The sequence below is a fragment of the Papio anubis genome, chromosome 9 (assembly GCF_008728515.1).
Source record: "Papio anubis isolate 15944 chromosome 9, Panubis1.0, whole genome shotgun sequence".
Taxonomy (NCBI): domain Eukaryota; kingdom Metazoa; phylum Chordata; class Mammalia; order Primates; family Cercopithecidae; genus Papio; species Papio anubis.
This window is the reverse complement of record NC_044984.1, coordinates 40,790,109-40,805,996: the sequence shown is the minus strand read 5'-3', so window position 1 is coordinate 40,805,996 and position 15,888 is coordinate 40,790,109. Positions and strand designations below refer to the sequence as shown.

Genomic DNA, 15,888 nt, shown 5'->3' with positions numbered 1-15,888 from the left:
AAGGAACTGGTAAAATAGGAGTTGCCAGCTACTGAGATGGGGAAGGCTGGTGGGAGAACGTCTGGGAGGGTATAATGAAGAATTATCTTTTGGAAGTAGAATGGTGGTGATTTATAGGGAGATGTTTGTCAAGGGATTCAGAGGTTCAGTTATGCAAGATGAATAAATTCTGGATATTTAATGTATAGATGTACAGCAATGTGGATATAATTAACAGTGGTGTATTGTACACTTGAAATTCGCCGACCCAGTAGATCTTGTGTTCTCACTACAAGAAAAAGGGAGAATGGTAACTGTGAGGGGATGCATATGTTTAGTTTTTGTGATTATTTTCACAATGTGTACATACATCAGAACATTAAGTAGTATACCTTAAATATATACAATTTTTGTCAATTGTACCTCAGTAAAGATGAGGGGCAAATTCGTTTTTCGATAAGTAAGGTGTCTACGACCATAGAGATGCTCTGAAGAAATTGGATGTTTACATTTCATGTACAAATAAGATCTATTCATCTTCATGTTATTTTAATGAACAGTTTTTGTTGATATATATGTTTATTTATGCTTGACTCCTCAGTTAAATTGATGGTTTCTTCCAGTTGTCATTTCTTTTCTCACTCTTGAGTTCAGGCAGAATGTTTAAGATTATGATGATCAGAAATAAGACTGAGGCAACATGGTGAAACTCACCTCTACAAAAAATACAAAAATTAGCCAAGTGTGGTGATACACACCTGTAGTCCCAGCTACTTGGGAGGCTGAGGTGGGAGGACCACCTGAGCCTGGGGAAGTTGAGGCTTCAGGTGAGTCATCATTATGCCACCGCACTCTGGTGTGGGTGCCAGAGTAAGACCCTTTCTCAAAAAAATAAATAAATAAAAGGAAATGAGACTGAAAAGGAAGATTGCTATGCAGGTAGACACAAAAGTTTTTTTCATTGAGATACAATGCGGTGAAACTGTTGTAGAAAAACTAACCTGGTTAAAGTATTCCAAAAGGATGGGAAGCCAAGTATCTGTTAGAAAGTTTCTAAAGATGTCAAAAGAGGAGGTTAATAAACTAACTCTGTCTTCTGAGATTGCATATTAACAGCATTTTGTAAAGTCTTTTTTAAAAGGCTAAATGTCTTGTGCAAGATCACATTGCTAATAATTGGAGCCACCAGAATTTGATCCAGTCTTCTGACTCCATATCCAATGCCACTTTCTACTACAAAATAATACTAAAGCATGATATTGTTAGTGTTACCGACCTTAATTAAGCCTCTCACTTTATGGTTGTCTGCAACCTTTGTAACTTAAATTATTGGCATTCTGATGGATCTTGTTTGGATGTACTTTCAAGCTCAAAAATAATTTTTAATGTAAAATTAGCTCTCTTTGATTTTGATAACAGAATGTCTGCTTGCCACTTACCAGTTAACTGTAATTTTTTGTTCCTTCAGGCTAAAGGTCATAAATCATAGCTGTAAGATTAGAACCTTTAAGAGTTTTCGCCTTTAATTTGGACATTTTTTTTGTTTAAATTTTTCTTTTAATTTTCACATTTCTTATAAGGTTTCTTAGACAGTATTTATTAACAAATGGACTAATTAGAAGACCAAGAGAACCTGTAAGTGTAACTTGGAATTATTGCAAAGTTTAGGGGCAGAAATGAGCCTGTCATGCAACAGAAAAGACAACTTGTATCCTTAAATGTTGACATTTGATGACTAAGCAAGGAACCAAGAGACAAAGTCAAGGTGAAGGTAGAGTTAGTGAGGGATTGTGCAAATTGAATACATCTTTGTTTGCCCAGTTACACTGAACAGAAACCATGATATAGCCTAAGGATAATTTAAATTTCTTTTAATAAAAGAACTACTTGAGAAACTATTGTCTGTCTCTTTATCTAGGATTGATTGGTTAGATTTTAGAAGCAACTCTGCTTAGCCTAGCTTCTTTTTTTGGTTTCTTATTTATTTACATATATTTTTTGAGATGGAGTTTTGGTCTTGTTGCCCAGGCTGGAGTGCAATGGCACGATATTGGCTCATTGCAACCTCTGCCCCTGAGTTCAGACAATTCTTCTGTCTCAGCCTCCCAAGTATCTTGGATTACAGGCATGCACCACCATGCCCAGCTACTTTTGTATTTTTAGTAGAGATGGGGTTTCACCATGTTGGTCAGGCTAGTCTAACTCCTGACCTCAGATGATCTGCTGGTCTGGGCCTCCAAAAGTGCTCGGATTATAGGCGTGAGCCACTGCACCTGGCCAAACTTCTTTAATTTCTTCAAGTTTTGTGAAGCAGGATGGGACTGTTCTTTAAACATAGGTGTGTGACTTTCTATCTGAAGTCATTTGTTATACAGTAATCAAACTAATGAGTAGAGCTTATGAAGTTGTGAATTCTTATATCTTGATTAGAAATTATTATAGCCTATAAATATAGTATATTAGTTAAAACTTCAGCAGGTCTAATAGATGGTTTTACTGGAAGTCAAGCCCCTTGAGTTTTGTACAGTTTTTTACCATTAAAACACCTGTGACTTTAGTAAAATTATATAAACTGTCTAGTTTTCTCATATAATGAAGATGATGTTGCCACACTAGAGGTATTGTGAAAGGTTAGACAGCAAACTTATTAGCAAATTTGTTGAGGAAATATCACTTTCTTCTGTCATACTAGATAACTGAATTATACCTTTTTGTTTTTAATCTCCTTTATATTCACTTTGTTTCTTGGAATGAACATTAATCTTTGGTTTGGGATAGTAGTTTATAATTGATATAGTTTACAGAAGGATCTCCCTTTCAGGCATTTCTTAATGTAGTACTTCTTTAAGTATATACTAGATCCATCTAAGTATGTCTTTATTAAACTTTGGAATCAATTAATCAAACTTTAATTGGATGCCTGCCAAGTACTGGGTTCTAAGCTCTGAGCCTTTATTATACTTGTTTATATTGTACAAAAGGATGTTTTAATGAAACATCCTTTGGGATTAGTGTTTCATGAAACATGTTTGGGGATATGCTGAATTAAAATAAATGAAACAAACTTCTAGTTAAGCATAGCAGATTGAGTACTTGTTTAATGCTCTGATCCCTCTGATCCCAAATCTCTACTAAAATGACAATAAAGGAATGAAAGAAAAGTGTGGGTGTTTTTTTTTTTTTTTTTTTTTTTGAGATGGGGTATCGCTCTTGTCACCCAGGCTGGAGTGCTGTGGCGCCATCTTGACTCACTGCAACCTCTGCCTCCCGGGTTCAAGCGATTCTCCTGCCTCAGCCTCCTGAGTAGCTGGGATTATAGGTGCCCGCCACCATGCCTGGCTAATTTTGATATTTTTAGTAGAGCAGGGTTTCACCATGTTGGCCAGGCTGGTCTCGAACTCCTGACCTCATGTGATCCACCAACCTCGGCCTCCCAGAATGCCGGGATTACAGGCGTGAGCTGCCGCGCCTGGCTGGAAAGAAAAGTTTTAAGCCACAAAGTTTAAGCCACAAAGACAAGAAAGCTGGAGAGGAGGGGATAGCACATAAGTGTCCACAAAATAGTAAAATGGTATGAGGGGGATGGTAAATTGTCTTAGCAGAAAGCTGATACATAGACATTTCACGAGGAGAATGGAGTTAAGAATCTCAAGACAGTTCACATGCCATTGAACCTTAGAAAGTTGAGTTTGAAGGCCTCCATTATCTGTGAAGGCAGAGATATGGGGTGGTTGCAGAAAACAGAATTGATTAAAAATTTTTAGATCCTGAAGATTCCTGGCTGAACAGGGTAGAACAAGGGGACTATGCAATGAAAGACTGGAGATTTTTACTCTCTAAAATGAGTATTTGAACCAGATTTAAACTTTAGCATAAATGATGGTACAGGAAACAACAGAGAGGGAAATTAAGTCAAATGATGAGGCTTCTAGTCCTCTACCCAAGATCATTTTTCAAAGCACTGGCAATCTTTATTATTGTTATTTTCCAAAGTAGGAGATAAGGGGCATCTTTTGGAAAACTGACTTGCCCAAAAGAAAAGACTTAAAGATAATGTCATTTGAGAGTCTCCCAATGAAATAACCAGATGTCTGCTTGATCACCCTACAGTGAAACAGCTGAAAGGCTCTGACCACCCATCTACATAATTTTCAATCAATATTTTAGTGTCCCACCAACAATCAAGGATCTCCAGATATTTGAGGGAAATCAATATAATAAAGATGAAAACAGATACAAAAGGAACCTGATGGGACAGACCCATTGCTGGAAAATAGGGAATAACTTTAAAAAATTTAATATCTTCAAAGCCTGAAACAAGGGATGTTTTATCAATGATTTAAGAAAAATAATATTTAAGAAAAAGCTTTTAGAAGTTAAAAATATTACAGCAAAAATATGAAAATTCAACAGGAGTAGAAGATAAGCTCATAAGTCTCAGAAAGTAGTACTTAAAGTCAAAGAGATGATAGGATATTCATTTAAGTGATTCAATATCAAATAATAAAATTGCAGAAAGGAAAAATGCAAAAATTTATTTTTTAAAAAGTAATACAAATGGAATTTTTCTGTAATAGTAGAGCACAGGTGTCCAGATATGAAGAAATAATATAATACCCTAGTAAATGAAAAAATAATTATACCAGGTACTTCATAAAGTTCTAGAAGTCTGAGGATGACGAGAGAGAGAGTAAAAAGAGACCACATAGAGGACTGGGGTTACAGAGTGTCATCAACAATAGTTGGAGCAGTGAAGCAATGCCTTGAAAACTCTAGGGAAAATGATTACTAACCTAGAAAATTCTGTAACCTATCAAACTATCCATCATGTATTAACTCAGAATTCCCACCCTTTTCCACTTCTGCTGGAGGATGTATATACTTCACTAAATGAGATAGTAAATGGAAGAACAATGTGAGATTCAGAAAATGAGTTCCAACTCAGGAAAAGATAAAGAGGACAAAGAGGATTATTAGGATAATGACAAAGGACAATCCCAGAATGACTATTGAACAGCAGTTTTGAGAGTTACCAGTTCATATTGGACCAGGACAAAGAAAGAGTTTTGCAAGGAGAGTGGGGAACAGACTTCATGGATGAGTTGTAACTGAGTGTATTAAACTCAGATTTATACTTTTGTTGTAGTTAGCTAAATTAATGGTGGATAATAAGGAAGAAAAGGAAAAGAAAAAACAAAGCCATTATTAACCCTAGGAAAATATCTGAAGCCAGCTAGGCGCAGTGGCTCACGCCTGTGATCCCAGCACTTTGGGAGGCGGAGGTGGGTGGATCACCTGAGATCAGGAGTTCAAGACCAGCCTGACCAATATGTTGAAACCCCATCTCTACTAAAAATACCAAAATTAGCCAGGCGTGGTGGTGTGTGCCTGCAGTCCCAGCTACTCAGGAGGCCGAGACAGGAGAATTGCTTGAACCCAGGAGGCAGAGGTTGCAGTGAGCTGAGATTGTGCCACTGCACTCCAGCCTGGCCGACAAAGCGAGACTCTGTCTCAAAAAAAAAAAAAAAAAAAAAAAGTAGAGTAGTATAAGGATGTTATTTAGAAATAAAGAAGTAAATGTTAGAAGAAACAGCCAAAAGATTTGATGAGTGCTTTGGGGAAGTGGAAATCAAAAGCGGGTATTTCCATAATTTTTCTTTATAAATTTGGAAGTACTGTTTGACACCTTAAAGTATGTACATGCATTACTTTGATAAAAACTAAATGAAAAGGTGTATCACTGCCCTCCAAAAACAGACAAGTAGGGTGGATTTGTGAAACGATCTTCAGGAAACCACAATTTAGACAAATTCACCAGTATTGAATACTTTGAGGGATTGTCATTGAAGCTGCTCAGTAATTATCTCAGAATTACCCAGAAATACGTTAAATAGCTTTTGGACTGGATTTTCCCATGTAGCATTGCCCACAGAAAACTAACAGTTCTTTCAGTAGAGAGCGTTTTATCTAATGAAGGCTTTCTGAGATAGGTTTCCAAGTGAAAGAATGCTATGTAAACACTACATACTCATTAAGTGTTGAGTGAATGCAACCTGAAACAAAACAACTCAGCATCCTTAGGGCATAAAAGACACTATGTAGGTATAGCACAGCAATTCTATGTCTAGCTGAAGGAACATGGTTATTTCTAAGAGTGTATCTATGTACCTACCACACGTTTTTACTTCTTGCCTCATAAGCAATTTTAAAAATCAGCGTATCGTATCATCTTTTAGATACAGATTTTTAGATACAGATTTTCAAAGGGGTAAGGCAGTAAGTTCCAGAACTCAGCCTGTTCGCCTGCCACTATCATTGAAATTACATTTGTTACAATAGTTCTGAGAGGGACTTGTGCAAAACCAAACAGCTGTTATATAATAACTAAAAAGGAAATTACTATGCTATTAAGTAGAAAGTAGGCTATTACCGACTGGACTAACAGAAGTAAAACAAAATATATATGATCTTGCAGTGCAGGAAACAAGCCTCCTAGTTAGTGTGATTTATTTTGAACTATGTCAATAGGCCCTTTGTGAGGCAAGCAAGGGGGAAAATTAAAAGGCAGTTGTCATATGCACTGTAGACAGGTCGTAAGCAGTGAAGCCACCAACATTGTTGTAACAAAAAGCTGTTTCAGACAACACGTCTGCTTTTCCCTCTTAGTATAAAATTTGAAGGAAAGAACACACCTGAAGTGGGTGCCAGTGGCTAAATGGTAATTTATGGTTAACAAGAGTTGATGGCCCCAGGCCCCCTAGTCAGCCTGTACTTGAGATAGCTACCTGTTTTCTAGATGATAGCTGGAAAAGAAATGTTAAGTGCATTATTGATATTAAATAGCTTGACTTCTTGTGTATACCTTTTGTTACAAGATAGTTTAAGTTTGCATAAGGTGGCAGAAAATGATTAGAATTTTAACTCACATGTTGTAAACATAGCAGGTTTTACATACTTCACCCAGTTTTCTCTATTGTGGCCTTTTATATTTTACTTGTATTTGTAGCTTAACAAGATAAGATGAAATCGGCATTTGGGAAAATTGTGTAAAAAATGTGTATTATTTGAAATGCAGCTTTTCTACATATTTCAACCCTTGGCAGTATACTGGTATCAGTGCTGGTTTATAGCCTTTTTAATAAAAATTAATACAAGGTAACCAAGTCCTTTTATGTCTTTGTACAGGAAACTCTTTATACAGTGAAACAGGAGGAGAGAAAAATGCAGCAATAAAGATAAATAAGGTTTGTTGAAACCAAGAAAAATATTTTTCTTAAATAATAACACTTTAGGGTTATTTAGTCCATAAATAACCAGTGCTTCAGGTATATCAAAATATTTAAGTATAACTATTATTTACCTATTAGAGATATTTTTATTTGCGGTTTCACTAACTACTTTTTACTTTTCTAGCCTCAGAGATCAAATTGGAGTACAAATCAGTGCTTCAGAAATTTTTTCTGCAATATGTTTTCTTCTGTTAGTCACCCTGGAGAATCTTCCTTTACCTCCTATAGAGCTTATTGGTTAGTATTTTCTACTTTTAATTTATGCTGTTTATACTTGATGTTTAATTATTAACTTTGCTAGAAATTTAAACTCAAGGCCCAATAAAATCTGAAAGGCCCACCTTGGTTTTTTTGCTTTAGTTTTTTTCTTTTTTCTTTTTTTTTTTTTAATTTTTGGAATGTAAAGTAGCTCTAGCCAAGAGAAAACCTGTTAATTTGGGGAGCTTCTCTATTGTGCAATGATTGCCTATGCCAGTGTGCTTTGTTTTCATTAATAAGTTGTTCTATATATGATAGAGAAGTAGGTTATTTATCAGATTGTGGGGATGTTACCTAAAGAAGAACCCTTTTAGAGCTGATCCATTCATCTTTGAATCCTAGTGACTGGCATGTAGATACAAAGTTGATATTTATGGAATTTGCAGATTAAATTGAGGCTTTAAAATCACGTATAGTTAGTTGAGCCAGCAGCACAGAATAAGATTGTGTGATTTAATTTTAGAGCTTGGCAAGGTACCAAAATATCTAAGTAGGCTTTTGAAAAGCTGAACTATGCCCATTTTTGGTTGCAGTCATCTTACCCTCCTTTATTTTCTTCTTTTGTCTTAGGCTTAGTTTCAAGTAGGAAACCATTGCACCTAGAATTTCTTTCTTTCAATAATGAGGATATTACTCTGACTTGACTTTATTTTAAAAATTCTGTGACTTAAGATAGAAATTCAAGTGTTATTTTTAACAAATAAATACAATTCTAATTTACGATATAAAAATTATACTTATTTTAGGAATGAGTTTATTTTGAAAGTGTTTAAATAGAAAAAAGCTCACATTCTGATAAGTGTGATTCATAATGCTAGGTACAAAAACAGCTGCTATTCTTTGTGCGACCTAATTGTTTTTTTGAACCTAAAATTGTGAGATTCTGATGAAGGTCTAAAATTTATCTTTTAGTACAGAATTTATAGAAGCCAGTGAAATCAGTACATTGATTAGGCAGAAGAGACATGAACTGGAATTGTCATGGTTTCCTGATACATTACCTGGAATTGGAAGGTAAAAATAAAATATTATTTACTCAGATGTTTACATGCTAACGTGAACAAGATAGCATTAGTACTTAAATACAGGGGTACCTTATTCAGTTGTTATTTTCCTAAGGAAGTTTTGTGCAAATTAAACTTTGGTGTTTCAAATGCCCAACAAAGATTGTTACATAAAGGACCCCTTAGAAAGTAAAGAACCCTTAATTTATCTGTTTAACAAGTATAGCTGTGTATATGCTAGATTTATTTAAAAGGGAGAGAACCTGAATATTAAGATTTATTATTAGTAATACATCTGTCACCATTCCTGTACTGTTGTCCTGTTCTAGTCTTACCTGTATGCTGTCAGCTGAATCACACTTTTACCATATTCCTCTCCTCAAAAATGTTCTTCTAAATAACTATTTGATCAAGTGCCTACTCTACCCCGACACTCATGACTTTCTGTAATCTCGTTTTTTATTTCTTAGTTTAGTCCTGAAGCTACTAAGATGGTGCTAGATATGTAATATATACTTAAATCAAGCTCCTAAGTTAAGATTAGGGTCGCTGCCTGAGTGTTATGTTAATTCCTATAACATATTATGACTTTATTTTATATGTCACTATAATATAGTTCTGTATAGGGCATTCACCCTCTAGGAATGATGGCAGAACATAATAGAAGTCAAATGAAGAAGTCCAGATGTATGTACTATGAAACCCTTCCTTATAGTTACATGTTTTTGTACATGTACAAGTTACATTTTTTTTCTCCATGCTTCTCTTCTCTTACTCCAGAATCTCACCTTATACTGAATCAGATAGTCTTTTGTTAGGAGACCTAAATGAGTAAGAAAAAAAAAAGCTGAGAAGTGGTTTGGGTTTGAATGGAGAAAATTTGAAGGGGAGGGAGTCTTAACAGATCTCTAGGGACACTGAGAACTTTGAAGAGCCATCCCCAGGTCGAGGAATTTTAGAATATAACATAGTGATATAAATCAGTTCCTTGGTTGCCTGGAAAGGAGGGAGAAGGATTACAAAGGAGTGTGAGGATACTTTCTGCAGGGGTGGAAACGTTCTCTTTCTTGATTGGGGTGGTGGTTAACACAGACATATATATATATATATATATATATATATATATACATGTACACACTTTGGTCAAAAGTTACCAAATGTGCTCTTAAAATCTGTGCATTTTATGTTGAATTACACCTCAAAGTTGATTTTATTTTTTTAGACTAGTGAAGAACATGATGAAAGCTAGAAAATATCTTGTCAAAATACTACATAAATTATTTCAAAGAGAAACGTCTGTGTTAAGTTGCTTTCGTCTTTTCTTTGCCATGAATTTATCAGAAAAACATAGTTTTAAAGATTTTTTTCTGAATTGCAGCCAATTGGTAGCTATCTTCAGACAAGGAGTAACCTTGAATTTACATTTTTAGTTATTTGGGCAAAAAACGTTTAAGCACTGTATTTTAATATTGCTAACCTGATTTAGAGAATTAATACTTTTAGATTGCTGGTTTAATTTTTTAAACCATTTAAACAAAAATATTTTTATTATGTTTTCAGAATTGCTTTTATACCCTGGAATGTTGAAACAGAAGTCCTTCCTCTCATTTCTTCTACGTTGCCAAGAACTATTTTTCCAACAAGTACCATATCTTTAGAACATTTTGGTAAAGTTTGTGAAATCATTTTCTATTTTAAAAATTGTTATTATTTTCTTCCAGTTTCATAAAAATGTGTGTTTGATGACTTAGAAAAGCTGTAAAGTAAGGCATAGTAACTTGTAAATACTTCTATAAATATTTGGACAGCGACTTAACTTTAAAATTGCTTCAACTAGAGTGTGTGTGTGTATATATATATACACACACTGTATGTATCCTATATACACACACAATGGAATATTATTCTGCTACAAAAAGAAGGAAATCTTGTCTTTTGTGTCAACATGGATGAACCTGGAGGACATTATACTAAGTGAATAAGGCAGGCACAGAAAGAAATACCACATGATCCACTTACATGTGGAATCTAAAAAAGTTGATCTCATAGAACTAGACTATAGACTAGGGGGTGGGGTAGCCTGGTGGGGTGGAGGTTGTTGGTCAATGGATAGAAAGTTTCAGCTAGACAGAATAAGTTCTAAAGGTCTATTGTGTAACGTGATGACTATAATAATGCAGTTGACCCTTGAAAAACACAGGTTTTAACTGGGTGGCGACATTTATACATGAATTTAAAAAAATAAATATATCGGAAAATTTTTGGAGATTTGCAACAATGAAAAAACTCACAGACAAATCGCATAGTCTATAAATAGTGAAAAAATTAAGGAAAAGGTATGTCATTAATGCATGAAATATATGTAGATACTAGTCTATTTCATCATTTACTACCATAAAATATATACAAATCTATGATAAAAAGTTAAAATTTATCAAAACATATACACACTCAAACTACATGGTTCCACCATTTGCAGTCATGAGAAATGTAAACAGCTGTAAAGATACAGTATTAACTCATAACTGTGTAAAATTAAATATAGTGCATATTTACCAGTGTAACAATTTTTGTGGCTGCCACCTGTTGCTATTTTGGTGAGCTCAAGTGGAGGCTGAGGCTACAATGCGCTGTGATTGCACCACTGCACCGCAGCCTGTGCAACAGAACAAGGGCCTGTCTCAAAAAAAAAAAAAAAAACCTTCAAAACTTGGTGTAATGTAATCATCTCCATGTGAGCATTTGTCTTTCTAATAGATTGCATATCACAGTAAAAAGTGATCTCTTGCAGTGCTTGCGTATTTTTCATAGTGTTTAGTGCAATACTGTAAACCTTGAGTAACACCTTTGGGACCCACATGAAGTGCCATTAGTGATGTAGGAAGTGCTCCCAAGAAGCAAAGTTATGGCTTTATAAGAAGAAGTTTAATTCCTTGGTAGGAACTGATCAAGATCTATAGCTACAATTGCCCACCATTTCAGACAGATGATTCATCTTGTAAACAAATGATATATTAAAAAAAAAATGATACAAACTTAGGGTATCAATAAATACAGTACAGCACTGCAATGTATTTTCTCTTATGATTTTTGTAATAACCTTTAGCTTCTTTTATTGTAAGAATACAGTATGTAACACATATAACATTAAAAATATGTTAATTCACTGTTATTGGTGAGGAGTCTGGTGAACAACAGTTAAGTTTCGGGGAGTAAAAACTATGCCAATTTTTGACTGTGTGGGGGGTTGGTGCTCCTAATCCCTTTGTTGTTAAAGGGTCAACTATATCTGAAAATTGCTAGAGAGTGGATGTAAAGTGTTCTCACTAAACAAATTGTAACTATGTGAGGTAGCACATATATTAAGTAGCTAGATTTGGTCATTCCACAATGTTTATGTACTTCAAAACATCATGTTGTACATGGTAAACACATACAGTTTTATCTGTCAGTCAGTTTTAAAAATAAAAAATATTCCAACTAGAAACTCTCTTCTACAGTTTTTAGAAATTACAACTTGGAGGCTTTGAGGAGCTGATTCGAAGTCTCCTGTTTCAGGCTTTCATATCCAAACCATAGATCTTTAGAAGTAACATCTGTTAATTAATTATTAATAAATAGTTTGAGTCTTTATTAATTCATGAATAACTTGACCATTTTCTCTCTCCTTTTGCCTAGATAATCCCAGGTCATGGCCGGGCGCAGTAGCTCACGCCTGTATTCCCAGCACTTTTGGGAGGCCGAGGCAGGCAGATCACTTGATTTCAGCTTGGGCAACATGGCGAAACCCTGTCTCTATTAAAAATGCAAAATAGCTGGACATGGTAGCGCGTGCCTGTAGTCCCAGCTACCCAGGAGGCTGAGGCGGGAGGATCGCTTGAGCCTGGGAGGTTGAGGCTTCTGTGAGCGATGATTGCTCCAGTGATCACACCATTGCACTCCAGCCTGGGTGACAGAGTGAGACCCTGTCTCTGAAAAAAAAAAAAAAATTAAGCAAGTAGCAGTTATGAGACCAAAAGTTATTTTCCTTTTTTTCTCTATAAAATTGCCCACTTGGACCAAATCTAGTTATAACTTATTTCAGTGTCATTAAGAAAGTTGATGAATACCTCATATTACTCAGAGGTTAGTAGCTGTGCATTTATTAATAGTTTTATTTGTAAGTATTTTGTTTCACTCTGTTGCAGACTGTTTTATGCTAAAATTAGCTACAGCCAAATTACTGTTTCTTAAAACACATATTTTTTACCCTTTATTTTTTTAAAAAAATATTAGGTACTTCTTGCAAAGGATATGCATTAGCACATCCTCAAGAAGGGGAAGAAAAGAAGCAAACTTCTGGTACATCAAATACCAGAGGATCAAGACGGAAACCTGCAATGACAACTCCTACAAGGAGGTCTACACGTAACACAAGAGCCGAAACAGCCAGTCAGTCTCAGAGATCCCCAATATCAAACAATTCTGGGTGTGATGCCCCAGGTAACAGTAATCCATCTTTAAGTGTTCCCTCTTCAGCTGAGTCAGAAAAGCAAACAAGACAGGCTCCAAAACGGAAGTCTGTAAGAAGAGGAAGAAAACCACCTTTACTGAAAAAGAAACTTCGGAGCTCTGTAGCTGCCCCTGAAAAATCATCTTCCAATGATTCAGTAGATGAAGAAACAGCAGAATCTGACACATCACCTGTGTTAGAAAAAGAGCACCAATCAGATGTAGACAGTAGTAACATTTGTACTGTGCAGACACATGTAGAAAACCAGTCTGCTGATTGCTTGAAAAGTTGCAATGAGCAAATAGAAGAAAGTAAGAAGCATACTGCAAATCATGATACAGAGGAAAGAGTAGAATCTTCATCTTCTGAGTCTTGTGCTCAGGATCCTCCTATGCTAGTTGGTGAGGAAGGGGAAGTTAAAAAACTTGAGAATACAGGTATAGAGGCTAAAGTTTTGTGTTTGGAAAGTGAGACTTCTAAAAATATTTTTGAAAAAGGAGGTGATCCATTGGAAAAGCAAGACCCGATATCTGGACTTTCAGAATCAGAGGTAAAGGCAGATATATGTACAGTTCATCTTCCAAATGATTTTCCTAAATGTTTAACATCTGAAAGCAAAGTGCACCAACCTGTATCTAGTCCCCTAAGTGAGTTATCTGAGAATGTAGAGTCAGTGGTTAATGAAGAAAAAATGACAGAGAGTTCCATAGTAGAAGTTACTGAACATAAAGATTCTACACTAAAAACAGAGGAGCTTATAGAGAGCCCCAAGTTAAAATCTTCTGAGGGTGAAATTATACAAACGGTGGACAGACAATCTATTGAAAGCCCAGAGGTTCAATTGCTTGGGCATGTTGAAACTGAAGATGTAGAAATAATTGCAACATGTGATACTTTTGGGAATGAAGATTTCAATAATGTTCAAGACTCTGAAAATAATTTATTAAAAAATAATCTTATGAACACCAAATTGGAAAACTCTTTAGAAGAAAAGAATGAATCGCTGACCGAACATCCTAGATCTACAGAGTTGCCTAAAACACACATTGAACAGATTCAGAAGCATTTTAGTGAGGACAACAATGAAATGATACCTATGGAGTGTGATTCATTTTGCAGTGACCAAAATGAATGTGAAGTTGAACCATCTGTAAATGCTGATCTTAAGCAAATGAATGAAAATTCTGTGACACACAGTTCCGAAAATAATATGCCATCTCCTGATCTTGCAGATGAAAAGGTTGAAACTGTTTCTCAACCATCTGAAAGCCCAAAAGATACCATAGATAAAGCCAGAAAGCCTCGTACTCGAAGATCTAGATTTCATTCTCCATCTACAACTTGGTCTCCCAACAAAGACACTCCACAAGAAAAGAAGCGGCCCCAGTCTCCATCTCCCAGAAGAGAAACTGGGAAAGAAAGCAGGAAGTCTCAATCACCATCTCCTAAGAATGAGTCAGCCAGAGGCCGGAAAAAATCCCGTTCTCAGTCCCCAAAAAAAGATATTGCAAGAGAAAGGAGACAATCTCAGTCTCGGTCTCCAAAAAGGGATACTACTAGGGAAAGCAGAAGATCTGAATCACTGTCACCAAGAAGAGAAACTTCTAGAGAGAACAAAAGATCTCAGCCAAGAGTGAAAGATTCCTCCCCAGGAGAAAAATCCAGGTCCCAGAGCAGAGAACGAGAAAGTGATAGAGATGGGCAGAGGAGAGAGAGAGAGAGGAGAACCAGAAAGTGGTCTAGGTCCAGATCTCATTCTAGGTCCCCCTCAAGATGTAGAGCAAAAAGTAAGAGTTCATCGTTTGGTAGAATTGACAGAGATAGTTACTCTCCCCGGTGGAAGGGAAGATGGGCAAATGATGGTTGGAGATGTCCACGAGGAAATGATCGGTACAGAAAGAATGACCCAGAGAAACAGAATGAAAATACAAGAAAAGAAAAAAATGACATCCATCTAGACGCTGATGATCCAAATTCTGCTGACAAACATAGAAATGACTGTCCCAGTTGGATAACAGAAAAAATAAACTCTGGGCCTGATCCAAGAACCAGAAATCCAGAAAAGTTGAAAGAGTCTCACTGGGAAGAAAATAGAAATGAAAATTCAGGAAATTCTTGGAATAAAAACTTTGGTTCTGGTTGGGTATCTAACCGTGGTAGAGGCAGAGGCAACCGTGGCAGAGGCACTTACAGAAGTAGTTTTGCCTATAAAGATCAGAATGAAAATAGGTGGCAAAATCGAAAACCACTCTCAGGGAATTCAAACAGTTCAGGGAGTGAATCTTTCAAGTTTGTGGAACAGCAATCCTATAAGCGGAAAAGTGAACAGGAGTTCTCATTTGATACACCAGCAGATAGATCTGGATGGACATCTGCATCTAGCTGGGCTGTGAGAAAGACTTTGCCAGCAGATGTACAAAACTACTACTCGCGACGAGGCAGAAATTCTACAGGTCCACAGTCTGGATGGATGAAACAAGAGGAGGAAACATCTGGACAGGGTAATGTATTCTTGTTGGTTTATTGATACTGTTTTATTTGAATAATTATAAATTTAATATGTTATTTGTATGAGTTGAAATGATCCTTATTTGTAGTTTTTATAACAAGCTGAACCCTAGTTGTTTGCAGGTCACTTTGCATTATATAAATGTATATACATGCACATTTATCTACATAAGTATATTATTAACGCTACCTCTGCTCCAGACCTTGCCAAAGACTTAAATATTTTCAGCACTGTTTGCTACAATAGAAGAGTTTGGGATATTCCTATGCAGGATTTAACCTCTAATTTGTTGATTTCAGATATGTATACTTTTAATTTTTTTGATAATTATTCTCATACAAATAAAATAAGCCATTG

General features: G+C 35.8%; 2 protein-coding genes across 10 annotated transcripts in view; one reads left to right on the top strand and one right to left on the bottom strand.

Annotated features, from left to right (window-relative positions):
* Positions 1–15,888, top strand: part of SCAF11 (SR-related CTD associated factor 11) — a 77,555-nt gene that overhangs the window by 54,559 nt on the left and 7,108 nt on the right. For all 9 annotated transcript variants that reach the window (XM_021922233.2, XM_021922234.2, XM_021922238.2 and 6 more), the window contains 5 exons: positions 7,165–7,223; positions 7,393–7,505; positions 8,439–8,540; positions 10,091–10,197; positions 12,806–15,523. In XM_021922233.2, coding sequence (XP_021777925.1) covers positions 7,165–7,223; positions 7,393–7,505; positions 8,439–8,540; positions 10,091–10,197; positions 12,806–15,523 — 3,099 coding nt within the window. The remainder of the gene's footprint in view (positions 1–7,164; positions 7,224–7,392; positions 7,506–8,438; positions 8,541–10,090; positions 10,198–12,805; positions 15,524–15,888) is intronic.
* ARID2 (AT-rich interaction domain 2) overlaps positions 164–15,888 on the bottom strand; it is a 223,102-nt gene continuing 207,377 nt past the window's right edge. The window contains exon 23 of the transcript XR_004176049.1: positions 164–268. The gene's annotated coding sequence lies outside the window, so the exon portion shown is untranslated. The remainder of the gene's footprint in view (positions 269–15,888) is intronic.